The 17,955-nt window shown below is 44.9% G+C and overlaps 1 protein-coding gene across 2 annotated transcripts; it reads left to right on the top strand.

Moving 5' to 3' along the window:
* Positions 1-4,643: 4,643 nt before the first annotated feature.
* On the top strand, positions 4,644-17,285 carry vegfab (vascular endothelial growth factor Ab). 2 transcript variants are annotated; one of them, XM_088286544.1, is made up of 8 exons: positions 5,245-5,361; positions 7,274-7,316; positions 9,171-9,367; positions 9,694-9,770; positions 11,114-11,146; positions 13,755-13,829; positions 15,502-15,633; positions 15,924-17,285. In XM_088286544.1, exons 1-8 carry the CDS (start codon positions 5,308-5,310, stop codon positions 15,943-15,945), a joined length of 633 nt encoding a protein of 210 aa, XP_088142670.1. In that variant the 5' UTR covers positions 5,245-5,307; the 3' UTR covers positions 15,946-17,285. The 2 variants fall into 2 exon arrangements, with proteins under 2 accessions (XP_088142669.1, XP_088142670.1); XM_088286543.1 differs by lacking the exon at positions 13,755-13,829 and having other exon boundaries at positions 4,644-5,361.
* The last annotated feature ends 670 nt before the right edge of the window (positions 17,286-17,955 follow it).

Below are 17,955 nucleotides of genomic sequence, written 5' to 3'. Positions count from 1 at the left end.
ATTTAATAATATATCAAATAAATATTTATTAAAATTATACATATTTATTTGTTGTACGTCCACTCAGAAGAACGACCAAACAGTCGTCTGAGAATTTTAGTTCACTTTAGTTTATTTCACAATACTGAGTAACCTTTTTTAAATCTTGCACTTGACAAATACTCCATATGTTTAAAAAAAAATAAAATTAATGTAAAAACTAAATGAAAATGAAAAATGTTCATCAAAATACAAAGCAATCCAACCAAACAAAGTTTTGCTAAAAAATCATTCAAATTAACTGAATTAACAATCATAATAAGTGCAAAGGAAATCTAATGACAAATCCAAATCTATCGTCGGCCTGTAAATGCTGAACTAGCGCTAACTAGGCTAAAGTCCAACTTTGAGGGGACTTGTTTGCTTTCTGTCGTGTGACTTCCATGACGAAAGCTGCACCATTTTCAATTTGACATTGATTGAGCCAAAGTCCACTTAAGTTTGCACTTTGGCGCAATTTTTCCAGCGGTGACAAAAGTAATCACAGCGTGGACGTAAGTAAACGTACACATTCATTTGTTTTCACAGTAAGTATTGTATGTTTTTTTTTTTTTAACGTTGACATCAGCGGAAGTTGAACAAGCATATCCCGATTTCGTGAAACGTGAGCGTAAGCGCCGTTTCGCATCTTTCTAACTCTGCAAACTTAATTATTTGACCGCTAAATTCCTACGCGCTCGAGGGGGTGTTGCACGACTCGCTTACTGGAAGTGACTGAGGGGAGGAAGCGAGTGACAAGGATCGAGGGGACGGGACGAGCATGGGAAGTCATTTTTTTTCCCCATTTGCTCATTAACGCACTTGAACTTTAGCTCTGGCTTTATCTGAAAGCCCCGACTTATCTCCTCTTGCCAATATAGGAGTGGGACGGGGGTCGGGGCTTCAGGCCGCCGCTGCTGCCTCTGTTGGGCCTCAGCTGGGCTGGGTCAACAGTTGCGGGCTGATAGGTTGATGATTTATTAGCAAAGTCATCTGCGGAGCTGCAATCAGCGCCAATTTCTCTCTCTCTCTCTCCAGCTCGGAGCGAGCGAGCGAGCGAGACCAAGAGAGCCAGAGTGGCATTTTGGCGAAAGATCGCAAAAAAAAAAAAAAAATGGAACGAGATGCTTTGTGTTCCAAAGACTACAAACAAGGCTTTGACTCGGGCGCTGTCTTTGGGAGACAGTAAACAGACTCAACAGACCGTTTTACGTCTCCAACTCGTCCAACAAGCAGACAACTTTGACTCCGCAAGCGTCCCAAGACGCGGTGATTAGAAAGTTGCAAGTTGGGTCTGGACCAGCGCCAGCCGATTCGGACAATCGGTGAATATCTCGGCGGTGGCGTTCGGCAACGATCGGAGGGTGGGGCTTAGCGGACGTGGAATGGGCGTCGACGTGACGGGAAGAAGGCAGGAATGTGTAATTTGGCTGAAGGTCGGTTGAGCGGTTGGCCATTTTGTGTCTGGTGGCGCCTCTGATGCAACAACGAGCAAGCTCCCACACGTGCAAAATCATCAATTTGCGCTCGCATTCATCTACAAATGACTGACGGATTGTTTCGGCGGCCTCAATGCCCAAAGACGAGCATTGAACGCTGATGAGGTCACCTTTCGCATTTTCTTATCTTCCCTACGCTCAGATTCTCCGCAGGAAAATCGAGCATCGCCGAATCGACGTTGCGCCAAAATTCTTTGACCGCTCACGACTTTGTTCTGGATTCTGCTCATTTGAAAACCCAAACGGCCGAGAAGCTCAACGTCCCGGAAGCAAACAATCTTTGCTCACCTTGTGTTGCAACACGCCCACCGAGACGAGATGACCCTTTTGTGTTATTTTCGGCACACCTCGGCGATCCTTCGCCACAATGTTGATCGATTCTGATATTGGACTCATACGAACGTCCCACGCCAGATAAGAACTTCTCGAGTAATACCGGCATGGAAAACGAGGACCTCCCATTTATCGATGGATTGAAGGACGATAGTGTGGCTACGCGTTCCATTCTTGTCTCACTATTTATTTTGTTTTTTATTGTTCGTGCGTGATCCTTCGCATTTTGGGAAGCTGCTTTGATCCATGCTGAAAAGTGATTAAAAATAGCGTTTGTTGTGAACATCAAACACCAGATGTGATCAACTTCTTGGGAGCGGAGGTGCATCATTTCGTTAAGTCAGCCACCTCTGATCATGACACACCCAGAAGACTAAATTGTCCCACGCAGCACTTTAGTTTGGTGTGTGTTACTTGCTATTTTTTTTTTTTTGTGTGGAATGAAAAACTAGCAAATAACTGGTGTCGGTGACCATAATTGCCACCTAAAAGAATCCAAATTGCAAAGCGTCTCATTGACGTGCACGAGCTTCTGTTTGTCGTCACCGCTTCTTTAAATGGCGTATGTTTAAGTGGAGCCTTGCCGTCGCCGCTAACAAAGCCGCGTTGCTCTTCTTTCATAAGACTCCTGTCGGCATCTCAGATGCTTTCTTGTCACGTCAGACACACACAGCTGTAGGGCCGAACGATTGATCGTTTGGAAACCGAAATCGCAATCTCAGATAACGCGATTTCGAGATCGTCATAACTGCGGTTTGTGGCCCACGTTCGCGACTCAGGTCACGCAGAACTGATTTAAAAATAAATCATTAAAAAGCGTCACCCAGAGTGTGCAAGTCATTTCTTTCGCCGCTCTTTGAATGCTAGGCACCAAGCTATCTTGTATATTAATTATTTATCATCGCATGATTAATAAAAAAAAAATGCATTTTCACATAGACAATTACGTATAAATACAAAATGATACCTTACAGAAAATAGTTTTTAAAAACTTGAGAAAGAACTGCCTGCCTCCTCCTCACAAAACCTCTTTAGTGTCCTTGCATTACTACAGTAATAGTTTTTAATGATAGAATGGCATTTTGAAAATGTTGCTGTACAATTTGAAGAGAATCGCAAATTCAATCCAAACCACATCGCTCCAAATCTGTCAGAAAAATGGCAATATTATTTTTTTCCCTCAAATCAACAGCAGTGCGGTGTCGTCATCACACACTCGTCGGGCCGTCACGACAACATTGGCGTCATTATAAGAACTGCAGTGACCGGTTGGACCAGCAGAGGGCAGCACCACTGTATGGAGACACTGAAAGCACTCAGGCCCCGCCATGAAATTCTATTGGCAGATTGTCTTCATTTCTGACTTCCTTTTGTCCGATCAGATACCAGCCTTCATGTGCTGCTCCGTCCGTCTCATCGACCTTCCAAATCAGTCGTGCCGTCTTACGTCAAGTTCATTTAAGCATTTTTCAAATTCATCCTCACTGGGCCAGATCCCTGGCCCTCGATGATGTCAGCATTTGTCACCACACATTAACCACAAATTATTAATAATATCATAAAATGCATTTGTATTATTTCCAGTCCGAGGGAAACACGGACGACAATCTGGCCGTGCTAAAATTTAATTTGACATCCCTTCATTCGGGGGGAAAAAAAGAGGTTCAGTGCATCAGCAGTGGTCAAATCTCAAGCGTGTCAAAGTGCACGTCGGCGACTCTTAACTATGATTTACATTTCAATGAAGCGCTTCATGTGTCATCACTTTGGAAACTCCTCTTTGCTTTCCTCCCACATCCTAGCCAGGATGCACCAGCTGTTGACAAAAAAAAAAAAGAAGAAGACAGGTGGCTCCTTCTTTGCGGGGTCATCCTTGAGAAGTCCCATTTGAGGAATAAAAAAAAAAAGGGGGAAGTCACGGCGAGACTCATTTGGGCGCCGACGCTGCAAAGCTCACACATGCTTGTGCCTGGAATACGTGCTCACATGCACGCACGCAAATGCGAGGGAGAAAGTTACAGTGCTTGTCAAAATGGGCATTATTAGCTTGATTGTTTTAGCAATGCGATAATGACCACCTGGAATTGGAATGGCACTCAGCCCCCGCTGAGGTCGAGCTGTCCTGTTCTCTACGTGAGGGGAATGGGAATTATTACAAAATTGCTGCCACAGAACGTATTCTCTCACTTTGGCCCAATGCAAGCAGACTGTAACGCTGAATATATCGTTAGTGTTAGTCTCTTCTACTTGTTACTCGGGATTGAAATTGATGAAGTCAGATTTGATGGAGGAATGGATGGATGAAATTAATTGAGGCAAATATAATTCATAAGTGGAGGGAGGGGCTTCACCGAATGAACGGGACCCTCTATGTAGTTTCTGATAATCGATTATTGTACTTCCCCAACTTTGAATAATCTAAATCTGTCACAAACCTACGCTGAGTCACAATTAAATTTTTGTGAACTGAGTAATGAGCCTTGAAGATCACTACCAGTTATCAAATAAAGTAATTGTTGAACCTTTAATGAGCCTCTCAAGATGCACCAAACACTCCGAATGCTCTTAAACAAACCAAAAAAAATATATATATATTTTTTTTTTTGCGAAGTTGGAAGCGATGACAAGCACGGCCTCGGAGCAAATTAGACAAGCCAAGTTCAAGGTACCACTGTATGTTAGATCAATTAAATTGATCAGAACATTTAGACAGTCAGTCTTTTTTTTCCCCCAACTTTGGCCACGCCCCCACCTCGAGTGGACCAATCACGATCAGCCGGCTTCACCGTCACACACACACTCGCATTCGCACGCACACGCAGTGTGGAGTGCCGCTGGAACGGGAGCTGGAGAACTGGAGAGCTGGACGCGTCCCGGTTTTTGGATGATCCTCTGACTCCGCTTTGGTGCGCGCAAAAGGAGACGTCACACGTCACACGTCGGCGTTCGTCCCCGCGTAACGTCGCTTGGGTTCGGCTCGAAGGCGAAAGGCGGGGTGCGAACGGCCGACCAACTGGCACCGCCGCCGCCAGTGGCGCAACAAGCATGGGATTAATATTCGGTGCGTAATGTTGCCACTCGCCCACTGCGGGAAAGCGCGCCGCCGCGGGACCATGTGAGACGACCCCCGATCGTGCCTCTGTGTTTGTATGTGGAATGTGTGGATAGTAACCCCCGCGTGGCCCCCGACCCTCTGCTCCCGCCCCCGAGGATCGCGACACAAGTGAGAGCAAAGAGTTTTCGGGCGTAAAGAGTATTTTTTTTTTTTTTTTTTTTGCACGCCGCCGCCAACATGGACGCGGCGCCCACGCAGCCGCCAGGAGCGCTTTTTTAAAAAGTGTTGCTTTTGTCAATGATAACTTGATGAACGTGAAGACCACCGACCCCCGACGCCCCCCACCCCACCAGCACCGCCGCGGATTCTAACACCTCGCCCGGATTTGGATTTGACAACACCATGAACTTTATTGACAGGTTGACACTATTATTTCTGACGCTGTCGGCTGTCAAGGTGAGTCCACGGCGGGTCAAAAAAAAAAAATAAATAAATAAAGGAAACGCGTCACTCGACCTTGCCGGGTCATTACACGGTCTCTATTGCAAAAGTGTTTACGTGTTTTAATTTGTGTTCTAATTACCTGCTAATTTACATGACGGCCTATAAGCGCTTTATTACAGCTCCAGCTATTGTCAAATGCGCTATATAAATAAATTTGTATTATATTGTATTGCTCACCCATAACCAAAATATTCTTTGTTTTTGAATTATTCAATGACTTTTATCGTGTCATAACATTCATTTTTAGATATTTATTTGGTAATATTGATTTTCTTATCTAATAATTTATTTTGGATGATATGACGCAATAGCAATATAGAATTATTAAGTGACTATTCTTTGTGCAGTGTCAAAATTTCAATAAAATTTGATTTGTTTCATATTCAAGGATTTAAAAAACATTTCCTAAATTATTTATAAAAGAGAAAACAGGTTAATATTACTATATTTTAATATTTTGACAGTGTTTCTTTTAAAAATAAAAATACTTGTGACATTTTCAATTTTTTGAAGCCAGAATTTTAAAAAATATGTATTATTTTAAATGAATAGTAAATAAATGATAGCATTTTTAGGTCACCAGTGGTTGGAAAATGTATGTGTCTCTGATTGGGAAAATACATTAAAAATATATACATAAATTAGCTACTTTAGTGCTTTTAGGGAAAAAATAAAATAATAAAAGGTAAAAAATGAAATGCTACTGTTATAATTCTTTTCATGAACTCAGTGAACTTTACAGCTACTATGCTGGCTGCTCATAGGTCAGAAGTGTGAAAGATTCATTCATCAAAGCAAAGGTGAAGAAGAAGAAAACAACATCAAGATTAGGAATCAAAAAATGTTGAACTCAAAATGTTCACATAATAATTAAGCCCCCTTTGACCCCCCTACCCCCTCCAAATTACAAAGGGGGGGGGGTCCTATCCTATCCTAGCCTGACAGCCATCGCAGTGTTTTGAGTAAGTGAGTAGGTGGGTGCTGAGTTGGGGGTGTGGGTCTTCTCCCTCTCCCAGGCGGACCCCCACTCTTTGGTTCTCTCACGCCACCCGGAAGGGGCGGGCCCAAGATGTCCCTTCAACACGAATGACTTTTTATTTTTATTTTTTTCATTAAGTCCAATTGGGGCCGAGTGCTGCTGTCTCACGCAACATGAGCAAAGTATTGCAAACTCGTGGAAACTTGCCAGTAATCCTTTTGTGCGCTGCCTCTACACACACACACACACACACACACACATTTGCAGCGATGCAGTGAAAGGGGGTGACGGGGAGGTGCTGCTTGGCGGGTTGACATTCTTAGCGGCTTTTAATGGGAATGAACACAGCCAGGAGTCCTTAAAGGTTATGAAATCAGTGCACTTGTCGCACACACGGGGTTGTAAAAACATTTGTCATGTTCAGGACCAAGCTCAGGTCACATTGCCCGTACTTGCCGTAGCAAGCATTATTCAAGAAAAGATACTTGTGTGTGTGTGTATGCGTGTTTCAAACTGCGGGTCAGGTGCCCAAATGGGTCCACGTGAGATTGTTTTATTTCACGTTGCAGATTTTCAGAACAAAATCCTTTAAGCTATTTAATTGACTTCATGTTTGCCTTTGCAAATTAACTTTTTTTTGGTCACTATCATAGCAAATATATTTTAAGAGCTGATCTTGGGAAAGCCCATCCTGTGTGTCGTCTATTTTTCATGTCATCGTACGTGATAAATTCAACTCTCACTCAGACTTTACCGTCTGTGTATATGCATAAAGGCCATGATAAGATTATTTTGTTCTCCAAGCGGTTCAAATGAAAATATATTTTTTTGCGCAATAAGGCCTTGCACAACTAACTTTTGACCCTTTTTTTTTTTTTTTTGCAGAGTGCCCAATTACCAAGGGAAACGCAGAGAGGTCCACATGACGGTAGGTGACCAGTCAACAGTCTGGGAACATCAATACATGCGTGTGTGTGTGTGTGTGTGTGAGAGGAGCGAAAGAGAGTTTGTGAAAGTGTGTGATGGTGCAAGTGAGTCAAAGTGTGTGATCGTGAGTGAGCAAATGTGTGTGTGTGTGTGTGTGTGGTTGAGTGAGTGAGTGAGTGAATTAGTGTGACAGTGCAAGTGTGAACGAGAGCCCAAGTCAGTTTGTGTTTGTGAATGGGTGAGCAAGTGAGAGAGGATGAATGAGTTAGAATGCGTGAGAGTTCAGGTGGTGAGAGAGTCAATGTGTGTTTGTGGTTGAATGAGCGAGCGTGAGAGTTTGTGCGCAGGGGTGAAGTTGCGAGTGTGTGCAAGGGATGAACTGAGTGAGTGAGTTTGTGTCAATGCGTGTGTGTGAGAGAGTGCAAGCGTGTATGTTTGTGTGAGAGTGCAGGTGTGTGTGAGACGTCAACTGAGAGTGGGTGAGTGAGTGAATTTGTTGTGAGTGAACGCCTGTAATTGCGTGAGAGGCCTACTCATGTGAAGCTTCCACAGCTCAGGTGCATGCTCGCCCCCCAGTGGTCACTTTTTGCACTCCACCTTTCAATGGAGACATTTGGAACTTTAGTCCACATTTTTTTCATGTCTGAGGTTAGGCGGAGGGAAATGTTGCTTTTATAGAAAGGAATGGAATGTCACTCCCACTTTTTTTTTGCACACTCGCAGCATCATCCAATCCGAATTTTGGAAGAGTTGTAGTTGGAAGGGGGAAAAAAAAGGAACCTTGTAGTTATTCTTCAGGCCCCGACGTCGTGTTTGTATTGGCGATCCGAGGCTTGTTTTCCGCTCACTTGTTCTCAGTTGATGGCTTGGAAGCGGCGAGTCCAGTCTCCGTCTCCAGAGACGAACGAGCCGAGCGCTTTGGCCCGCCCTTGATCGATTTACATGACGGCTCAAGTGTTGACGTGAACCTCTTCATCAATTCCTTAATGACAGTTTCAAGATCGGATTTGACTTAAGACATTTTGGATGCACGACTTTCATGTCTGTCGTGTCTTCCTGCTAACATTTTGCTTCCCACGACTGCACACGAGCGGGACAACCACGTTCCTGTTAATCAGGCAGGACCGTGCAACGCTTTCTTTGCTTCGACTTTTGGCCTCTTCAGTTGGATATGAAGGAAATGAAACAAGTGGTTGACACCGCGAGCTCTTTTTTTTTTCTGCACTTAAGAAAAGCAGAGCGAGTGGTGGCTCTTTCAGGTCAAACATAAACTTCTCAACAATTCCCACACACGCGCTCCAAGATCCTGTCAAGCCTTCCCACAAGAGTGGAAGCGAATATAGACATCGGGGAATTCCGTCCTTTTTGCTTTCTGAAGGTGTTAACAGCGACGTGTTCCAATCCTTTTGTCCGTTTGTAAATATTACAAAGTAGATGGAAAGCATGAAGGAGGCATCGCAGCTCCTGTGCCAGTTTTTTTTTTTTTTTTTTGCAGACCGGGAATAGTAAGAGTTGTGCCAAGTGATGATGAAAAAAAAAATGCAAGGCCAATGATGTAATATTAATAATGATTCTTCATAACCGGTTACGACTGTGATGTGGCGGGCCTGATAAACGTTTTATACGGTTTGTTATTGTTGTGCCAGATGATGCGAACGAGATCACGTTTTTGGGGCAGGGGTGAGACACATACGCACGACGTCCAAGTTAGCCGAAGTGCCCATTTTGTCCGTGACTTCTTTTGGGTTGGTTTTAAGTGAAACTGGTCAGCCAATCACAGACAAAACAAAAGACGACCCGATTTGTCGCCACGTGGCTTGCAAAACGGTTGAAACTGTTGCGCCTCCGTCCGCAGTGATCCCCTTGATGGAGGTGTACAACAAGAGTTGGTGTAAGCCTCGGGAGCTGCTGGTGGAGATCCTGCAGGAGTACCCCGAGGAGGTGGAGCACATCTTCATCCCGTCGTGCGTGGTGCTGACGCGCTGCGCCGGCTGCTGCAACGACGAGACGCTGCAGTGCACGCCCACGTCCAGCTATAACGTGACCATGGAGGTCTGACAACTCACTCGCTGGTCCTGCTTTTCGTTTTGCAGAGCGGGGGGGGCGGGGGGGGGGGGGTCAGCCTCCTCTGTGGCTTTTGTAGATCAGTGTGCTTCAATCGTCTTTTTATTCCTGGCATCTTGGTTGTGGGTTTTTTTTTTTTTCAACAAGGCGATCAGCGTCTCAACAATTTGTCAACAATCGTCCGTGAAGTATCTCCAGTATGTTCCTGGATTTGTTTTCAAATCCTTTTTGGATCCAACAAACAAAGCACGTTATGTGATTGTTTGACAAACGTTCTCCGGTTACCGGTAACCCTTTGTGCATTTTTCTTCCAGATCAAAAGAATAAAAACCCAAAGGCAACAAAATGATATCTTCATGAGTTTTACAGAACACAGCGCATGCGAGTGTAGGTAAGAAAGCCTCCACGCGCGCACGCACGCACGCACCGACACAGCTCAAACATGTGACTGCGTTGAAAACAACACAAGAAATGTCAAATGGGCTTCTGACACATCTGACAGGTCGGCGAGATTCATATCTTCTTACGGTCTGCTTCCTCCACTTGGCTGACAATAAAAAAGCTCGCTGCAGGTTGAAGCGTATCCCAGTAGACGTTCCCCATACATGTGCGCCGGCTTATCCTCATTCCATCGCACGGAGACACACAAATTCTTGGCGCTTCGGTTCTTCACATTTTCTCTTCAATGCGGTCGGAGCGGCTCATTATCTTCTAAGGCGATGAAACGAGCCGTTCGCAAGTAATGTCTCCTTCCTTAGCGTCAAGCCGTTTTCCAGAGTTTCCGAGCAGCTGTGAGATGCATTTTGACCTCCCCCGGGCCGGGAGGGTCGGCGCTCGCCAGCCGCCGTGTCGTAAGAGATCGACAGGTGCGCAGTGACAAATTAGCCAATTTCACTCAAAATGGCTCGAAAGTGATTTCGTGACGACGTCCCATCTATGCCAGCGACGTGTAGTGACGTTAATTCCACTCGATGGCAGAAGTTGCGTCATGAACCTGTGCTACGTTTTGACACTTTCTGTGACATTTGTGGTTGACGAGGTGCCGTGAGGTTAATAGACGAGCAGCAGCATTTTGGACCACCTGGAGGCGCTCGAGGGAAATTAAGTGACATTCAGATTATCTGAGAGATCTGATGTGAGACCTGAGAGATCGGAAAAGTTGAACGATGGATCATGCATGCATTTGACGAGTGTCTGAGCGTGAGCTGTGGCTGACAGCAGCTTCTACGTGAGCGTACGAATTTGCTTTTTCTGTTCTCTTGGCATTCGTTCGTTGCTCGCTGTAAAGTGTATTTAAAAAAAAACATTTAATAAAGGAGCGAGTGACATAGAAGCGGCACCAATGATGAACGAGAGGGACTGCTCACTGATCAATACATAACACTTTCAAAGTGCATGGATTGTCTGTCTTTACACGTTGAGACACTCGATTGCGATTTCTGCCCAAAGAATGTTTCCAAACGTCTGCGCGGTGCGTGACCTCGCAGAATGAAATAGTGCGCCGTTCCTCATACTTTTGCCCAACAAGAGATTTCCCCACAAAGCATTATCAGCGGAAGGCGTTCAAAACTGTCGCAACAGCGCCCCCGTCCGTCACCTGTGACGGTGCAACTAACAAGCGGTCACGTTAATTTCCAAAATGCGTTAACGCCACATTTTGGGACGCTGGCGATGGCGATCCGCAGACGACGTGAAGTCTCTAATGTCACGTTTGCTTTTTGTGCCTGCTTCCAGGTTAAAGAAAGAAGTGAAAGAGCTGCGAGAAAAGTGAGTACAGAGCGCCTTTTGAGCCTTAATGCTTGTGTTGAACAATAGCCAGCAGAGATTCGATCTCGTTGAGGCAAACAAAAGTCGGGCTTCTCTCTCCCTCTCGCTCTCTCAGCGATGGCCATTTTGACTCCTTTTCCTCCAGCCGACTACATTGAAGCCTCCAACCTAAAATTCCGTAAATGCCGGTTGACTTTGCAACCTTTCGTGGCTGCGCAGGTGGCGCATTGAGAAACGTTCGAACATTTGTAGCTTGCCAAAACACACGTAAACCACGACATGATGAAAGTCAACTCAAGCAAAACCTTTTGAAGACGGCTGGGAGAGGAACAGGACGGCGCTTGCAGAGTGATACTGCCACCTAGTGGCATTTTTTTATTGATATTCCATGATTGTGGTTATTGAAGTCATTCACTGTTGTTCGAGAACAGCAAACTTACCAAAAGAAAACAAAAAGTTTGTTTCTAGCTTTTTTCTATTTTTTCTTTTAGTAATCAGCTGAGGAACGTGAGTTGCTTTAGCCAAAACCAGCAGTTTCTGACCAAAAAGCAAAGAAAAAAGAAAACGATATTACGCGGAACAGTGACTTTGCCACTCATATTTTTTGACACTATAAAACATCAATAGCAAGACTGACTTTACCTCATTTTTTAATAATCTGGCCCATCTGTCCATTTTTAAAAATAGAATATGGACCGTGAGCACAAATGTTTTTTCAATAATCACTCGCAGATGTTTTGCTGACGTGAGTTTCGACTTGTCCGAATTGTTCCACTTTGCGGAGGTACCCCTTTAATTCTGAAAAACACAACTCACAAAAAAAATGGGAATGTTCGGCCTTCCGAGTGAACCTTTGAATGCACGGCGATGAACTTGCACATGGCCATCTTTTCATCGTTTCAGTACAATTTGTTGTTCTCTAACAAGGAGCTGAACGGCAATTAATTGATGTCACGTTTAGTGAGTAACGTCAACTTCATTTTCAAACGGATGGGAACATTTTGGTGAATGTTCTGAACTCCTGTTTCAATGCCCTTGAGGCATTGAGCAGAAATATTGCTTGCCGTCCTTCTCGAGGCTAACTCAACAGCGCCTCTGCAGGCCGTAAACAAGTAGTGCATTCCCTTTTGCCACAGCATCCTCAAGACACGACTCATCGAGTCTCAGCGTGAGACATTTTTATTATTAACAAAAGCCTACATTGCTTTAAAGCGCGCCGGTAAATAAGTGACTCTTAACGAGTTTGTTGCCCTCGCCACGCCTGACCTTTACGCCTTATCGCCCGTTTACATTCTTCCCCTCCTTTACATCCACTTAAGTCCTACTACTCGGATCGCCCTCATATAGATAGCGGCAGCTTTTTGAAGCGCCGCATCAGGTGTTTATTGCGTTTGCTCAAGTCGGTCCGCCGGCACCAGAAGCTGCGAAACGCCGTTCAAACAACTCCCGAAGGGAGTGCTTGTTAATATGTTGAGGCTTTTGACGGGACCGTTTGTTGAACAGTGCCGGACTCGTCTTTAACCTTGTCTTGATTGTTTATGAGTTGTCCCACAGTGGCTCTCGCGGTCGTTCAACTCTTGGCGCTTTTCGATTTGTTTATTTGCACGTTTGCCAGTGGTGTGACTTAAGTCATCAATGCGAGAGGTCGAGAGAAGCAGCCAAATGGCGGCATTCCATAATACACCGGATTTCACAATTTTTCAAAACAATATCATCAGCCGAGTCAAAGCGTGAGCATTTTTGGAAACATTTTCCCCTCTGTTCTCTCCGTCTGTGGTATTGCCCCCTCTCGTTAAACGCCGCTGCATTTTTGTCCTTTGTCTTGATTGTCGGTTCTTCACAAAAAATGAAATGTAAAAAAACAAATCGTGGTTATGCGTCGTGGGATCGATTCCAAGCGAACCTTATAGAACTTTCATGAAACGTGCTCATGCAAAGGCCCAGGTGCATCCTTTGTAAGTCTCCAATCCTTTATGAGCTTGTTCCCATTGTGTTGCGCTTTGAATCAATAAAGTTAAGACTCGTTCGAGTTGACTGATGTGGTCCGGAGGAAGTTTATTATCTTTCATTCATGTGGGGCGTTTTATGTATTTATTTTATTTTATTTTATTTTTTTGGAAAACAACACAATAAATTGCTTGCACGCTGGTCTTCCCACGGAATATTGGAGGTCCACAACGTTCCGCTCTTTATGTGGGGAGCGCCGTCAGGAGGTTGCATTGTTGCGCATGTGTTTCAGAATCTTTACTTCAAGTCATGTCGTCCTTGCTCCGAATTAGAAACCCAAATCACATTCTCGGTAGATTTACGCGGCGTCTCGTTTTCAACATTCCATTTGCGGCGGCACACCATCGGAAAGACGTCGACTTGCTATCCTGTGCTAGTTGAACTGAACACCTGACAGGGGCGTCCATCTTGGGGGGCGACAACCCTCGCCTTCCTTGGCCACCAAATCCTGATACGGGTTGGCGGTTTTCCGTTGCGGCAAAGTGCTTTTCATTTTTTTTCCAACCGTTGCTCTATTTTGCGGGCATGAATTGAAACTCCCTCCCTCGCTTCAAGCTCTCAGACTCTCTCTCTCTGCGTTGTTGTGCTCTTTCTCTTCCAGACAATCCCGGCGAGGCCCGGCTAAAGGCCAAAAACGAAAGCGAAAGAAAAACCGAGACATAACAATTGGCGACGCGTATGTCAGCTCCGCCTTCTCCACCTCCCTGCACCTGAGTGTCGTGCTTCTCGTAATTAAGACGGCTTGGGAGGAGATCCTTTGCCCTTTTTAAAAGTACTACATCAGCTAGCCGCCCATTAGCATGTCGCTAACATGCCGCCACACTGTCATCTCATGCCTGGGCGTGTTTTGCTAATGTCGTCCTTCGCTGCTAACTGCTAAATTAATCCATCTCACCCGTCAGGACTAATCAAGCGGCCATCTTTGTTAGTGGCTCGCCGTAACGCGACTACAAAGCGCCGTCACCTCGAGAGTCGTCCAAAGGTCCGTGTAGCGTGATCAGTGTCCTCATTCGTAAGATGATTCCACGTTTCACGAGCGTTGTCGTCATTCTACGCGCGTGCTGGATTGTCTTACTCAAGAGTGTCGCGGTCGCCGCTAGCTATCAACGATATCAGATCAACGCTCAAACGCTTTTCTGCACGCCGTGCTCAACTGTTGCCATGTATCATGAAAGAAAAGTAAAAGCACCGCTCCATTTTCCTCTGGACGTCTCAACTTTCGATGGGTGATAATCGGCAAGCGGGAATCAACGCATGGGCTGTTAGCCGTTGTTGTTGCCGCGGCGCTCTCAGCGGGATCGTAATCAGCGTGTTTAGTCTGCGTAGCTTTGCTGTGTCTCGTCTCTGTCTCCTTTGCCCTCTTTGTGCTTTTCATTTTCTTTTTGGTCCTGGCCCGCAATGCCGGTCCTCTTTTATGTCATGTTCAGATACGCGCGATGGCTATCTGTTGCTTTGCTTTCCTCTGCTGGGGGTCATTTGTGAACCGCAGCGATTGTGTATCAAGCACTGTTTTTTGCTCTTGTCTCGCCTCCATTTTGTGTCTCAAGTGCAATTGTTGCTTTGTCATCCATGTATGAAGCAATGAAGAAGCTTCATCCTTCCTTCTTTTTCACAATAAAATGCCATGAAGACGCACAAAGCCGATTCTTGATTCTTCTTTGACGATCGTCCCTTCAGTTCGCTTGACGGTTGTCCTGACCAAGCTGGTGTTACGATGCCGTCGCCGATTACGCGCCCAAGACTCAGTTCGCCCGGTCGTGTCAAAAGCAACACGTTCATATTTCTATTTGGACGTCAAACCAGACGTGAATTTTCTGTTGGGGAGGATTTACGTGGAAAAACGCAATTGATCAATTCCGTGTCTACTCCACACTCTCTCTCCTCTTGCTGCCGAACTTCAGTTTCCCCGCCCTCAAAAAAATGTGGCCTGGTCAGGACATGAGTGTGATTGGTGATCACTGCTTTACATTGTCTTTTAATCTGTTTTATTTTCGTGTATTTGGGGTTTCTGAAACTGATTACGGGCATGTCAACTCATTTGAGTGGGTAAAAAAAAAAAAAGAGCAAGTCATGCTCCAACCGTCGTCGGTGAAAAACGAGGCTGAGCTCCAGTCTGGTTGTTGGCATGCCTAACAAACGAAAGGCACGTGAGCGTTGTCCAATGGAAGACGAAGGCGGCGTCACTTGACCGCGTGCGTTCTTGCCAATGTCGCAACGCTCGCCAGACTGTCCCATGCGAGTGCAAACGCAAACTGGGGCCGTATGACCCGAGGGAGGGTCACGAGGTCATTCAGCACTTTTCATAATCCACATTTCTCTCTCCTGTCTGTCTGTCTGTCTGCGTCCAGCGTTTGCAAGCCGTGCTCCGACAGGAGGAAGCATTTATTCTTGCAGGATCCGCAAACCTGCCACTGCTCCTGCAAGCACACTGACGAGTTTTGTAAAGATCGCCAACAAGAGCTCAACGAGCGGACGTGCAGGTGAGAGCTACTTGAAGACACGCGTGATGGGGTTGGGGGGGGGGAAACGCTATTTTCTTTGGCCTGCTTGATTTTATTTTGGTTGATTTTCCTCACCGTGGCTGCTTTCTCAGGCTTCCGATTGGCCCAATTAGTGTACATGAGAGAAGTTTTTTCTTTGCCTTTGTTTATATATAAATCAAGTGTCTGAAAAAAAGAAATGTTCCACAAAATTTATGCTGTAGGCTGTTGTAAAGTCAGCGTGAATACTTTGAAATGTGTGTCTGACTTGAATTTTGTTCGTTGTTCAGATGTGACAAGCCCAGAAGATGAGGGAGGAGGAGCACCGCACGCATAAAAGATGAAGGAATACTCCGTTCTATTATTAGAACGTAATACGACGGATATTTCACAGCACAGCACTTTGACATTTTTGACCCGTAAGCTCTTCTTTTTCTGTGGAAAGCATTCCGCTCTGGACAGACAGAGAGGGACGGACAATTGCCTCCCACTGTATATCCACAGTATGTGTGTGTGAGAGAGAGAGAGTTAGTGTGGAGACCAGCATACTACACAACTGTTTGCTGCTACAAAATACAACACACGACTAAAACAACGCATCATTTGATGGAAGCGCCTTCTAACCACCTTGCTGCTTTGACTTCACTGGATGCGAGTCTACTGTGCTGATGCGCAAAACGTTTGGACATTTAAGACTGCTTTAAGACGACAAGGATGAGGAGGAGGAAGCGCGTTCCGGCGTGGAGTCACACACGGACGTCTGCTTTCACGGGCACGACGAGCTTCCGAAAGATGGCTGCTTTTTCCCGCCGACGACATTTTCAGCACACGACACGACACGAGGAGTGCCTTTAAAGGGATACTGCAAGCCAGCGTGAAAGAAAAACCACTGAATTAAAACTCTACTGTGGTTTGATTCCATCGGGAAAACCAGTGCCTCGCTTAAAAAAAAAAAAAAAGTGCTTTATAAATTATTTGCTCCTTTTTTTCCAGGAAAATGGGGCTTTAACACACTAGTGCTTTGATTACACGTCCTCTCTGAACTTGTAGATACGGAATATTATCCCTTCATGCCATAGTCCAGTCTAGATAATTTATGTCATAGAGTATTTTTCAGTATTCATTTTATTGCCCATATTTAATGTGCTCTATTTATATATGCAGTGTTGTGTCCCACCTCTCCCTCCTGGCATGGGTTTTCTGTGCTTTTATTTAAATTTTTTACCTATATAACGACAAAAAAATACGCCAACCAAAAAGAAAAAAAAAAAAAAGAGAGATCAGATATTTACTAACATTCCCAAAATGGTTCCTTTGTAGCAAGGAGGACACCTGAATTCAACTTTTAGCATCCGTGTGGATGTGCATGTAAGGAAGTAGCACACGTGTGTTTTGTCCGTCCTGCAAGACGCAATTACAAAAGAACTACTGCTACAAATATCGCTACCACCGCCGCCAACACGTTTGAAACAAAACAAAAAAAAAAAAAACAAACAACAACCTCCGGCATCAGTCTTAGAAACCTGATTTATTAGCTCCTTTTTATTGTTGTTGTCCCAACACTAATAACCTGTTTTTATGTGTCCATGTAAAACAGTAAAGCATATTTATTTTCAAATGATATTGTTTTCATATAAAATACAGAAAAGCTTCTTGTGTTGTCTTTTCTTTCCAATGCCCAAAAACATGCAAAGCGTTCGGACAGGAGCGGAGCATCGTAACGCTAAAAACAGGAAAAGCAAACATATGACGAGTTCGATGACATCAGAACAAAATAACCATCCGCAGTAGGAGCATGGCACAATGCTGGACGACGAGTATGCGGAGTATTCATTACCGATTAGAAGTCCATTTCATTTAGCCCTTGTCACAGTGAGGACTCACAACGTCAGCATTATAAACAAAAAAAAAACCCACAATTGATACTTTCGGTCTCATCGCATTCAACGGCCGCAAGTTTTAAGCCATCCAGCCGTTAACTCAAGTCGAGCTCTCATGCGGTCAGGATGACAAGAAACCCTTCAAATCTCAAAAACAAAGCACACTTTAAGCACAAAAAGGACGGGCCCTCCAAACAATCCCGCTTGACATGCGACACCCCAAAAGACATCTGACATCAGAAGGGTTGCAGAATGCCACCCTGTTGTCTGTACGTCTGCACAACGCGCAAAAAATAAGCAAATAAATAAAAGAGCATGGCTACAACTCGACTAAATATATTCCGGCACTCTTATCCTCCGAACGACAGTCGGCCGAGCCGCCTCGTGACTGCCGAGCGTGAAAATAATCGATTGGTCGTGCCAGGAGCAACGTTGAAGCGGG

This window comes from Idiotropiscis lumnitzeri, chromosome 21 (genome assembly GCF_059441095.1).
Source record: "Idiotropiscis lumnitzeri isolate Australia: NSW breed Sydney's pygmy pipehorse chromosome 21, RoL_Ilum_1.0, whole genome shotgun sequence".
NCBI classification, from domain to species: Eukaryota; Metazoa; Chordata; class Actinopteri; order Syngnathiformes; family Syngnathidae; genus Idiotropiscis; species Idiotropiscis lumnitzeri.
Note: the sequence above shows the minus strand (reverse complement) of the source record. Positions and strands in the feature narration are given on the sequence as shown.